The sequence below is a fragment of the Cnephaeus nilssonii genome, assembly GCF_951640355.1.
Source record: "Cnephaeus nilssonii genome assembly, chromosome: 22".
Classification (NCBI taxonomy): Eukaryota; Metazoa; Chordata; class Mammalia; order Chiroptera; family Vespertilionidae; genus Cnephaeus; species Cnephaeus nilssonii.
In genome coordinates, this window is record NC_137093.1 from 12,217,020 (window position 1) to 12,228,473 (window position 11,454).

The following is an 11,454-nucleotide window of genomic DNA, read 5'->3' on the forward strand; positions in this document are numbered from 1 at the left end:
TACTAAGAGCCATATTCACCAAAATCTAAACGCAAGGGCAAACTGCTCTGGCACTCCTGTCTGTAACCATCCGCCCGAATGGAGTGTTTTTCACTTGCGCCCTGGCCTGCCCGTCCTGGCCCCAATGCACATGGAATTTTGACTTCGCTGTCTCAGCGTCCTCGGCCTTCTCACATGACAGGAGACAGTATTTTTCTACCAGGACACAGTTCACAGCCCATAAAGGTCCCCGCTTGAGCAAGCAGTCGGTCCCATTTCTGTGAACTGTCACCCAGACACATGCGAGCCCAGACTGTGTCCCATTTCCAAGTTTATTGACGAGGTGGCTTTCTCACAAGTACAGAGACACAAGCAAATGGGCCGGAGGCGCCTTCCCCTGCCTCGCCGGCCAGCATCTCCCTTCTAATGACAAAAGCAAACAGAGGAGGGAAGCAGCTCTTCCCCGGACGCCTTTTTAATGAGTGCAAACAAGAGGGGAAAGGATTAATTGCAGGCGGCAACACAAATGCCATTTCCTTTCGCTCAGTCACACTGTATCTCTCGGGGCCGACCCCCTTCTTACCACCGTGGGGAACGCGGATGTTGACCAAAGTTCATGAGTCTCTCTGTCCAGTCCGGTTCTGCTAAAGCTTGGCTGAGAGATGACTCGGTCCCCAGGAACCCCAGGCGACCGAGGCCTCGGGAAACGATGCCCGGGCTCCCTGCAGGAGCGGCAACTCCTCTCCAATCACCTCGTTCTCCTTTTCTCAGCCGGAGCCGGGAACAGGCCAGGCACGGCCCCAGGAGCTGAGAACCATCCAAGTGTCCGGCAGGCGAAGGGCAGGCGCCCGGGAATCACAGGTGCCGACGGGCGGGCGTCTCTGTGGCTCCCACTTGGCTCGGCAGGAAACCCGGACGGTTTTGCCGTCTTCGGTTCCGCAGGTGTCCAGGACGGAGCGGAAGTTTCACTCTCCGTTCCTCCGAGATCGCTGCCGTCCCCGCAGCCAAGCGGCCCACTCCACCCACACGGCTCCTCTCAGTCAGGTTCTCCGGGCCGGGCCGGGCCTCAGGGTGTTCCTCTGGGCACCGGCCACACGGTTCCTCCAGAGATCTGGGTTCTTGGTGACAAGTCTCCCTCCTTGGCTATTTAGCGAGAGGCTGCAGTCAGATCAGAGGGGCTCCAGGGCTCCCCAGATTCGGCCATCAGAGCGCCTGGGACACTCCTGGACGCACTCAGGTCCCCCGTGAGCTCGATGCTTGTGCTCCGGTTATTATCCGGCCCCTCCGGCTTCTTCTCGCGGAGGCAGCGGTGGATCAAGGCGGAGAAGAAGTTGGGGAAGGACGGACTGGAGAAGTAGTACACCAGAGGGTCCAGCATGCTGTTCATGTAGGTGAAGCTGAGGGTGATGAAGAAGGCCAGGTCCACCGATTGGTAGATGTCACAGTCCTCGGTCCCCTTCGTGTACAGGAGCCAGAAGATGCGGATGCGCACGGCCACGCTGGGCAGGAAGCAGATGACGAAGACGATGGCCACCACCATGATGAAGGTGATGGCCCTCTTGATCTTGGTGTGCCGGTCCATCTGCCGCTGCCGCAGGCTCCAGATGATGCGGATGGAGCAGAACAGGATGATGCCCAGGGGCAGGAAGAACTCCAGGAGGAACATGGCGTCGTGCCACCGGAAGGTGTAGCAGATGCTGAAGCTGCTGCACAGGTGGGCGTTGCCGTTCTTGATCATCATCTTCTTGTAGAGGAGGTGCACCGTCAGGCCGATGGTGAGGGCCCACAGGAAGCAGGAGACGACGGCCGCCGTCCGGTTGGAGATCTTGTTGAGGGCGTGGTGGGGGTGGACCACCCGGAAGTACCTGTCCACGGCCACCACGGTGAGGAAGATGATGCTCCCCTGGCGGTTCATGGCCAGCATGAAGAGCATCAGCCGGCAGGGGACGTCCCCGAACTTCCAGTCCCACTTCCTCATGTAGTTGTCCATCAGGAAGGGCAGGCAGATGATCAGGAGGAAGTCGGCCACGGCCAGGTTGAACAGGAAGATCCGGCTGGACTTCCAGGACTTGAGGTGGAAGCAGAAGATCCACAGGGCCAGGCCATTGCCCAGGAGCCCAAACACAAACTCCAGCCCCAACACGGGCGGCAGGACGTTGGCGATGAAGTCATCCCGGAACACGCAGCAGTTCTTGCCGTGGATCTGCAGAAAGTGAGCCTGCGGGTGGTGGTGGTGGTGGTGGTGCGGCTGCATGCGGGGCGGCGGCCGGCGGCGCGGGGAGCGCCTCACCTAGGCTGTGCTCGAGGACGGAGGTGTGTGTCTGTGTGGAGGACGTGCGCTTCGCCGCCCGCCTTTATGTCACGTCGGGGTGTTGAAATAGATGACAGAATGGTTACCAGGAAACTACGAAATCGCTAAAAAAAAAAAAAAAAAAAAAAAAAAAAAAAAAAAAAAGCCGGCAAGGCTCTTAGGCAACCTGCTGTTTGCATAAATAAATAAGCAATAAAAATCCCCTGGGCAGACAGGAACCCGCAAAATGTTCTAAATGTAAAGGATAGGTTTGGGCAAGCCACCTGTCGTGGGGAGTGACGGGGCCGCGCAGGGCATCCCTTTGCAAGCCCGGCAGCCGCCTGCTGCGTGTGGGAGAGTGAGTCACGCCGCCGTGGGGTTGGCTCACAGCGCCCGCGCCACGACCCCGGCGATCATGACTTACGGTGCTCAGCAGCCTGGTTTTCCAGAAACAGTCGGCACGGGGAGGAAACCCTCGCAGGCACGGGAGTCAGGGAGCAGCCGGTGTGTGATGTCCTTTGGAGACGCCGAGAAGCCCGGCATCGTCTGTGTCCTGGGGACACGGGTCGTGGGTGTGAGGTCCCCACGCCATCTTCTCGGTCCCGACGTGGGCTGGCTTCTCCAGAACGCTGCGGTGAATTTCTACTTTTGCAAAAGAAAAAAAAAAAGAAGAAGCAACTTGAGAGCAGCATAGAGTTTCCTAAGACGGCGGGAGCCGCGCCAGGCGTGTGTTACAACCAGGCGAGGTTTTTGTTCGTGTCAGATTTTGATACGCTTTCCTGCTCAAGTGATTTATGTCTGAGGACGTGATTTTTTAAAAAACATGCGTGAGCTTTGTTGGTGAGAGCAGTTTGAGCTTCTCAGCCAAATCGAGCAGAAAGTGCAGAGAGTTCCTGTGTCTCCCCCCCCCATGGCCTCCCCCGCTTAGCGCGTGATATTTTAAAAGCCCCCCCCCTTTTTTTTTTGATAATTGAACTCAGAGTGACAGGACCTAAGAGGACTTTGAACTCTTGGTTCGAAGCCGGTCACCGTTTCACGCACCATTTCTTTGCTTTTCGGTATAATTGGGCGTAAGGCCACGGAACACTGCTACCCCGTGACATTTGGGTCTGTCCACGTCTTGCTTGGCTACAAGTTTCTAAATTGCTTCTACTTGGAGTTAGAAATAGGAAAGTTGCCCAGCCGGCGGTGGCTCAGGGGTTAAGCATTGACCTATGAACCAGGAGGGTCACGGTTCGATTTCCAATCAGAACACATGCCCGGGTTGCAGGCTCGATCCCCAGTGTGGGGCGTGCAGGAGGCGGCCGACCAATGATTCTCTCTCATCATTGCTGTTTCTTTCTCTCTCTGAAATAAAAATATATATATTTTTAAAAAAGAAATAGGAAAGTTGTTTCTTCAGTTGCACGCCCAGGTTCAGCAGTAGAGGTTGGTAGACTCTCGGTGGTAGATTAGTCAGGATGATCTAATACTAGACACTCAGGAACCAGACACACTTGATGATGAAGACGGTGATAAAGGTGATATTTGCACCAACGTTACTGGGAGCTTCCAGTGTGTCAGACCCCACGCTCGGTGCCTTAGATACACTCTCTTGTCTTACCTCGCCTGCGGGCCGTAAGGTAGGGACTGTTACTGATTCAGGTTTCAAAATGAGGAAGCAAGGCTCAGAGAGGTGGGTCATATATTCAAGGCTACCCAGCCAATAAGAGCAGAGCGCGGGCCCTGGCTGGTTTGGCTCAGTGGATACAGTGTCGGACTGAGGGGTCCTGAGTTTGATTCCAGTCAAGGGCACATGCTCAGGTTGTGGGCTTGATCCCCAGTGGGGGGCGTGCATGAGGCAGCCGATCAATGATTCTCTCTCATCATGGATGTTTCTATCTCTCTCTCCCTCTCCCTTCCCCTCTGAAATCAATAAAAATACATATTAAAAAAAAAAAAAAAAAGAGCAGAGCCTGGGTGTGGCTCGGCCCTGGCATCGAAGCCCGTGTCGCTGACCATAGCACACGCTGCCTCGTCTGCAAGGCTGCGCTGGATTGAGGTCACGTTCGCTGTGTGGGCGTCTTCGGCTCCCCTGAAATGCGTGGTATTTGTGTCCCGGCCTTGCTGCCTGTGGCCATCCCGGTTCTTCTCGGACAGATGTGGGCTGGTCAGTGACGCTCGGACAGTCATCCTCAGGGTCCTGATTAACCACAAGTCAGAAAAACCGACCAGGGAGTTACCCTCCCTTTCTAAATTTTACAATTTTATAATATTTGTGTAGGTTTTTGCTTTTTATTGATTGATTTGAGAGACGGAGAGAGAGGAAGGGAGAGAGAGAGGGGAAAAACATCAATTCGTTGTCATGGACAAAATTAGACAAGAATAACAAATATTGTTAGGCTTGGAAAAAAGAGAAAGCTGGAGAGGCCGGTTGCTCTGGCTTCATCCTGAGCTGGCTCTGAGCCCCTCAGCTTCCTCACGTGTAAATGGCGGGATCAGCCTCAAGCTTCCTCCCAAGCTCTCACGTCCTACAGGGATTTGTCAACTGGGCGGGCGAGCCACAGGCTGTCAAAGGCGCAGTACCTGCCTCTGCAGTCAGGGGCGCTGACCTCTTCCCTTAGGCCCGTGGTCGGCAAACTCATTAGTAACAGAGCCAAATATCAACAGTACAACGATTGAAATTTCTTTTGAGAGCCGAATTTTTTAAACTTAAACTTCTTCTAACGCCACTTCTTCAAAATAGACTCGCCCAGGCCGTGGTATTTTGTGGAAGAGCCACACTCAAGGGGCCAAAGAGCCGCATGTGGCTCGCGAGCCGCAGTTTGCCGACCACGGCCTTAGGTTGTCAGATTAAACATGGCAACAGCCAACACAACAACAGCTGTCCGGTGTGAACAAAACAAAATGATACCTTTTTTAAAAAAATTTTTGTCAGATCAGCAAAAAACACCCTTTCTGGTTGCCGCAGAGTTTCGGTCATTAGTTGATGTGTGCGCGAGAGGAAAAAGGTTGGAAATCGCTGTTCGAAACCAAAGCCCACGGTACGTGGGCAGGATGTCAACTCGCCCCCCGGATGCGGATTGGGGGCCTGCTGCGGCATTGCTGTCTCCCCTCGCCGCGGGCAGGTTTTGTCTTGCGAGCGTCCTCCGCTTGTGTGTTTATCCTTTTCCTTACCAGCACATGAGCTGTACAGAAACTGGTTCTAATGAATCATGTCGACAGCCGCGGCAGTGACTCCGCCGGGATTTGAGGCAAGTTCGCTTATCACCCGTGACTTGCGCGATGAACTTGAGTCTCCATGCCTAGTGATCGTATTACAGCTTGAATGTGTGCCAACGAACTGGGTGGAACTAATTTTTTTTTAAGTTAAAAATAATAGGGCCCTGGCCGGTGTGCTCAATGATTAGAGCGTCAGCCCGAGGGTTTGATTCCTGGTCAAGGGCACATACCTGGGTTTCTCTCTATCTCTTTCGAATGAATGAATGAATGAATGAATGATGCTGGGACCATCGGATAGCCACATGCAAAAGAATGAAGTGGGGCCCCTTCCCTGCACTGTACCCCGAAATTAACACAAAATGCACCAAGGCCCTTTGGACTGCAGGCCGACACTCTATTAACCAAGCCGCACCGGCCAGGGTGAGACTTTCACTTCTTACTTTATATATTTGTGTCTTTGAACAAAAAACATATATATGCCTTCTGTAATCAAATACATTGAATTATTATTATTATTATTAAAAGAATGAAATCTGGCCCGACTATTGTGGCTCAGTAGTCGAGCATCGACCTATCAACCAGGAGATCGGAATTCGATTCCCAGACAGGGCACATGCCCAGGTGTGAGCTCGATCCCCAGTAGGGGGCGTGCAGGAGGCAGCCGATGAATGATTCTCTCTCATCATTGATGTTTCTCTCTCTCCCTCCCTCTCCCTTCCTCTCTGAAATCAGTAAAAAGATATATTTTTTTAAAAGAATGAAATCTAAAAGACTATTCACGAATCTCCTGTCCCTTCTCTCCTCCATGGCTCTCACGTTGCTGCACCCAGCCTGGGCTTTCTGCTCCTGGCCCACGCTCTGCTTCCCACCTCCCTGCGCTCTAACTGCCTTACCTTTCCCCACGGAGTCATCTGCTGGCCTCCCTCCTCCAGGCCATCCCTCAGGCCTCAGTTCATGAGTCACTTCCTCTGAGAAGCCTACCCCCACCTAAGCCACCCACATTCATCACAGTTACCCTGAAAGGAAATCTTACTTTCCCCCCTTGGTTTCTACAGCAGAACCCATGGGGTCCGGAGCGATGTTTTCCATTGTGTTTCTACTGTGCCTGGTGCTGAGCTGGTGCCTAAAGTGTTCCCTGAAAGAGGGAATGAATGAATGAATGAATGAATGAATGAATGAATCTTCACAAGAAATAAAGCATTGACACCTTCCCACTCCTACTGTCTCTTCACTGGATGCTCAATATGTATTAGGCCCATATGTGAGGCCATCTGTTTATTCCACCTCAACATCTATCTATCTATCTATCTATCTATCTATCTATCTATCTATCTATCATCTATCTATCTATCTATCTCTATCTATCTACCTACCTACCTACCTACCTATCTATCATCTATCTATCTATCTTCTATCTTTCTATCCACCTATCCACCCATCTGAAATTTAGGGTCCCAGTTTCATGGATGAGCTCAGAAGGGTCCTTTGTTTAGTTTAATGCTCTGCTGTCACCACCTTGAAATTCTTAATATTGTTTTGAACAAGGGGCCTTGCATTTTCATTTTTCATGGGGGCCCGCCCGGCACATCATGGAGCTGGTCCCGCAGCCATTGCTGCACTCACTGCCAGGATGGGGTCCTGACTCATTGGAAACCTCCGTGGAATAGAAGGCCTGAAAGGCAAGCAGGCTGAGACCATGCGTGGCCACGTGCCCACCTTGTTCTAGAACCTTTAACAGTTGGCTTTGACCCCTCGTTCTAATCCGCTCTCGTGACTTCAGACCTCATTAATCATTTAAAAATACATTTTTATTTTAAAATTACAGTTGACATACAATATTATATTAGTACAACCTTGTGATTAGACATTTATATAACTTATGAAGTAATCACCCGATAAATGTAGTACCCGTTCTTATATTACTGACTATATTCCTATGCTGTACTTCACATCCCCATGACTATTCTGTAACCACCAATTTGTACTTTTTTTTTTTTTTAATCTGCACCTGAAGCCATTTTCCATTGATTTTTAGAAAGAGTGGAAGGGAGGGAGGAAGGTGAGAGAGAGAGAGAGACATGGATGTGAGAGAGACACATTGATTGGTTGCCTCCTGCATGCACCCTGACCCGGGCCAGGGATCGAGCCTGCAACCGAAGTACGTGCCCTTAACTGGAAATCAAACCGAGACCCTTCAGTCCTCGGGCCGATGCTCTAACTGAGCCACCAGCTAGGGCTCCAATTTGTACTTCTTAATCCCTTCACCTTTTTTTTTTTTTTAATTTCTTTTTTGATTAAGGTGTCACATATTTGTCCTCATCCTCCCATTCCCATCCCACACCCCTCCCCACGGATGCCCCCACCCCCCTGTTGTCCTTAACCATTGGTTAGGCTCGTATGCATGCACACAAGTCCTTTGGTTGATCTCTCCCTTTACCCCCACCCTTCCCTACCCTCCCTCTGAGGCCCGATAGTCCGATCGATGCCTCCTTGTTTCTGGGTCTGTTCTTGTTCATCAGTCTATGTTGTTCATCATTTCCCCTAGATGAGTAAGATCATGTGTTACTAGAGATATACTTATAAGAACCGAATGTGAGACGAGCAATAATAGTTACGCTGACAGGCAAATGAATCAGTCTGTAGTGAGTCTTTCTGGACCAACAGTTCTTTTGAGACCCAATTTCAATGTCCACCAGTTCCTTATGTGTACATGTCGGCACTGACTTTTCAGCTCTGGTGGTGGACAAATGGTGATAATGCAGGTCCGACTCCCTCTGGTTTGGTCTCGCCCGGACCCAGGGGCGCGGCCTCACCCGGACCCAGGTGCCTTCACGTTTTTGACCCATCCCTCCAAACCCCCCTCCCACTTGGCAACCATTAAAATGTTCTCTGTGTCTACGATTCTGTTTCTGTTCTGCGGGTTTGTTTGTTTGGGTTTTTAGACTCCACACGTACGTGAGCTCATCGGGCATTTGTCTTTGTCTGACTTAGTTCACTGAGCACAATGGCCTCCAGGTCCATCCATGTGGTTGCAGATGGCGGGATTTCATTCTTTGTTATGGCTGAGTCATATTCCATTGTATATGTGCCCCACTTCTCTATCCATCCATTCATCTATTGATGGATACTTAGGTTGCTTCCCTATCTTGGCTATTGTCAATAACGCTGGGATGCATATGTCTTTTCAATTTGGTGTTTTAGGTTTCTTTGGATAAAAACCCAGAACGTGGAATTGCTGTGTCCTTTGTCTCTTGTGACAGCCTTTGTTTTAAAGTCTATTTTTTAATCCTTTCGCTTTTACTAAAGGGTAAGGAAGGCCATTCTGAGAATAGACCAGAACTGGAATTTTTTTTACACTATCAGCACCCGTAAAAGGTACCTTTTATTTTTTTTTCATACAATTTCCATAGAATATATGATCTAATATTCATTCTAGCGTTTATGTGACTTCCTGAAAGACTCTAAGAAAGAGGAACAAAGTTTCTTCTAAGTCGATTACATTTCCCTATTCCAGGTAGCTTCAACCATCTGTCAACAAAGTTTCCTCCTCTTCCTTTCAATTTCTGAAGACCTTTTTTATTTTTTAAGGGAGAGAGAGAGAGAGAGAGAGAGAGAGAGAGAGAGAGAGAGAGAGAGAGAAGAAAGGAGAAGAGATTGATAGACTTGTTTTTCCACTTACCCCTGCATTCATTGGTTGATTCATGTATGTGCCCTGACCTGGGATCGAACCCACAACCCTGGGGAATCGGGACAACACTCTAACCAGCTGAGCTCCCCGGCCAGGGCCTGAACAACGTCTCTTGATGAGATTTGGTTTTCGTCACATTCTCTGGACTTTAAAAGGGAAGAAAAATTGGAGTCGAGTCTGCCTTTGGGTTTTGGTTTGATTTTTCTTTTATTTGCTCTTGCTGTTGTGCAGTGAGAACCTCTGCCCACGGTGAGCTTTTGAATTGTTTAGACTTTATTTCCTGTGGAGGGTAAAATCTTATGAGTCACTGAACATAGTGTCAGGCACACGGGACACGAGCTTGCTTTAGGAACCTATTTTTATTGACATGAAGCAATCATGGAGCAGCCCGGGAGAGGATGAGAACTAAGAATAGAATTAAAAGCAGAAGTGTGGGTTTTCACAAATTCCTATCAGGCGGGTATATGGTTCTTTGATGCTGATGAGACTCCTGGCCTTCACTCCTCCCCAGCTGGCTGGGGAGCGGGAGAATTCTGGTGGTGGATTTGCAGCAGCTACTTAGGGGGCCTCTGAACCCTGAAGGAAATGACTTATGTGCCTCCATTTCTTTATGTGTAAAGTATCTATATATATAAAAGCCTAAGCTACCGGCCGACCTTTCAACCGTTTGACCGGTAGCTATGATGCGCAATGATCACCAGGGGGCAGATGCTCAACGCACAGGCATGGAAACATGGAACAGACTGATGAATCTCAGAGGGAATGGGGGAGAGGGGAGGGCAGGAAGAGATTAACCAAAGATCTTATATGCATACTAGAGGCCTGGTGCACAACACCACCACCCCCTTCCACCTGTGGGGTCCCTCGGCCTGGCCTGTGGGGATCAGGCTGAAACCGGCTCTCCAATATCCCCCAAGGGGTCCCGGATTGTGAGAGGGCTCAGGCCAGGCCAAGGGCCTCTAGTGTTAACATAAAAAGCCATAATATTGAATCCTGACGGCCACACACTGTGCTTAATGTTTTCCATGCACTTATTCATTCAGATATTTACTGAACAACTACTATGTGCGGCCACTCATAGTGGCCCTTTGCACTGGGACTCTAACCGTGAGCAAAGGCCCCAGGCCTCAGGGTCTTACATTTGTTGAATCTGCCCAACCACCTTTTGAAGCCAATATCATACCATCGTTACCCCCTCAGGGGAGTGGTGGGTGAGAAAATGAAAGCTGAAAGTGGTTAAGAAAAATCTGCCCCCACATCACACCTCTCGTAAGTGGTTGAGTTGGGATTCATGCTTTGATTCATTCTGACTTCCTGCAGCTCACTAGCCGGGCACGGGCCACAGCTCTGAAAATGCCTGGAAGGGTGTTTGGAGGCCTGAGAGCAAAAAGCTGGTGAGGAAGGTCCCTAAGTGCAGAGAGAACCCTGGGAGTTTGAGAAAGTGGCGATGAAGATGCTGGAGAGCGACTCGCACTGCCGTGCGGCTTGAGAATGGAGCGGAGGTTGGTTTGGGGTCAGTCCAGGGCGGAGCAGCCCGTCACGTCGTAGAATCACCTGGATTTGGGGGCCTCCGCGTGTATAAGGGACACTTAGCCCCGCCCCGCCTTGGTGTTTGTACAGAACCCTCCGTGAGAGGAAGGCACTGCTGTTTACAGGAACCGGCCTACAAACTGTACTGGAAGGCTGAGGGTCATTAACCGCTCTGCCTCCCCCCTGCCCCCCCACAAAAACCTTGCTGTCCTATTGGAGTTGGCTAACGACCTTCCAGGTAAAAGGGACATAGCTCGGCGCCAGGCACAGAATATGAATTCAGTAAATACTGGAGAACAAACGAGTAATTTCAACTCGTACTGACACAACACGCAGGCAGGGGCAGTTACACGGCACTGGGCACCCCCCCCCCCCCCCCCCCCGCCAAAGCCAATGAGCTTTTCTTCAAGCACTCAGCTCCCCCGGAAAAACCAGGGCAGGTACACATACCCCACAGCATGTCCTTTGAAATGCAAAGGCTGCAGAAAACATGGGGGGCTCCCAGAAGGTCAGAGCGTTCTTCTTGGGCTACTGAGAAGTCCAGAAATGAACAGAGGGTCCCTCCCCCCTCCCTCCTCCCTTCCCCCTCCCCCCTCTCCCCTTCCCTCTCCCCTCCCGCTCCTTGCTCCCCCCTCCCGTGAAGATGAACATCATCCGAACCAAGACATTCCAATCTGCAGAGCCTCACTCAGCCCGACAGAAAGGCACTGACTTAGTCCAGTTTCTCTTTTCCAAGACAAGTGAGGATTTTAGGGCAAAGGATAGG

General features: G+C 50.8%; 1 protein-coding gene across 1 annotated transcript; it reads right to left on the bottom strand.

The window, feature by feature from the left end:
* Positions 1-500: 500 nt before the first annotated feature.
* HCAR2 (hydroxycarboxylic acid receptor 2) lies at positions 501-3,007 on the bottom strand. The gene is made up of 2 exons (XM_079762232.1): positions 2,694-3,007; positions 501-2,394 (listed from the first exon to the last, which is right to left on the bottom strand). Exon 2 carries the CDS (start codon positions 2,231-2,233, stop codon positions 1,127-1,129), a length of 1,107 nt encoding a protein of 368 aa, XP_079618358.1. The 5' UTR covers positions 2,234-2,394; positions 2,694-3,007; the 3' UTR covers positions 501-1,126.
* Positions 3,008-11,454: the final 8,447 nt, after the last annotated feature.

Bases quoted from the DNA above. Each gene is read 5' to 3' on its own strand.
- HCAR2 (XM_079762232.1), bottom strand. From the start codon at position 2,233: ATGCAGCCGCACCACCACCACCACCACCACCCGCAGGCTCACTTTCTG.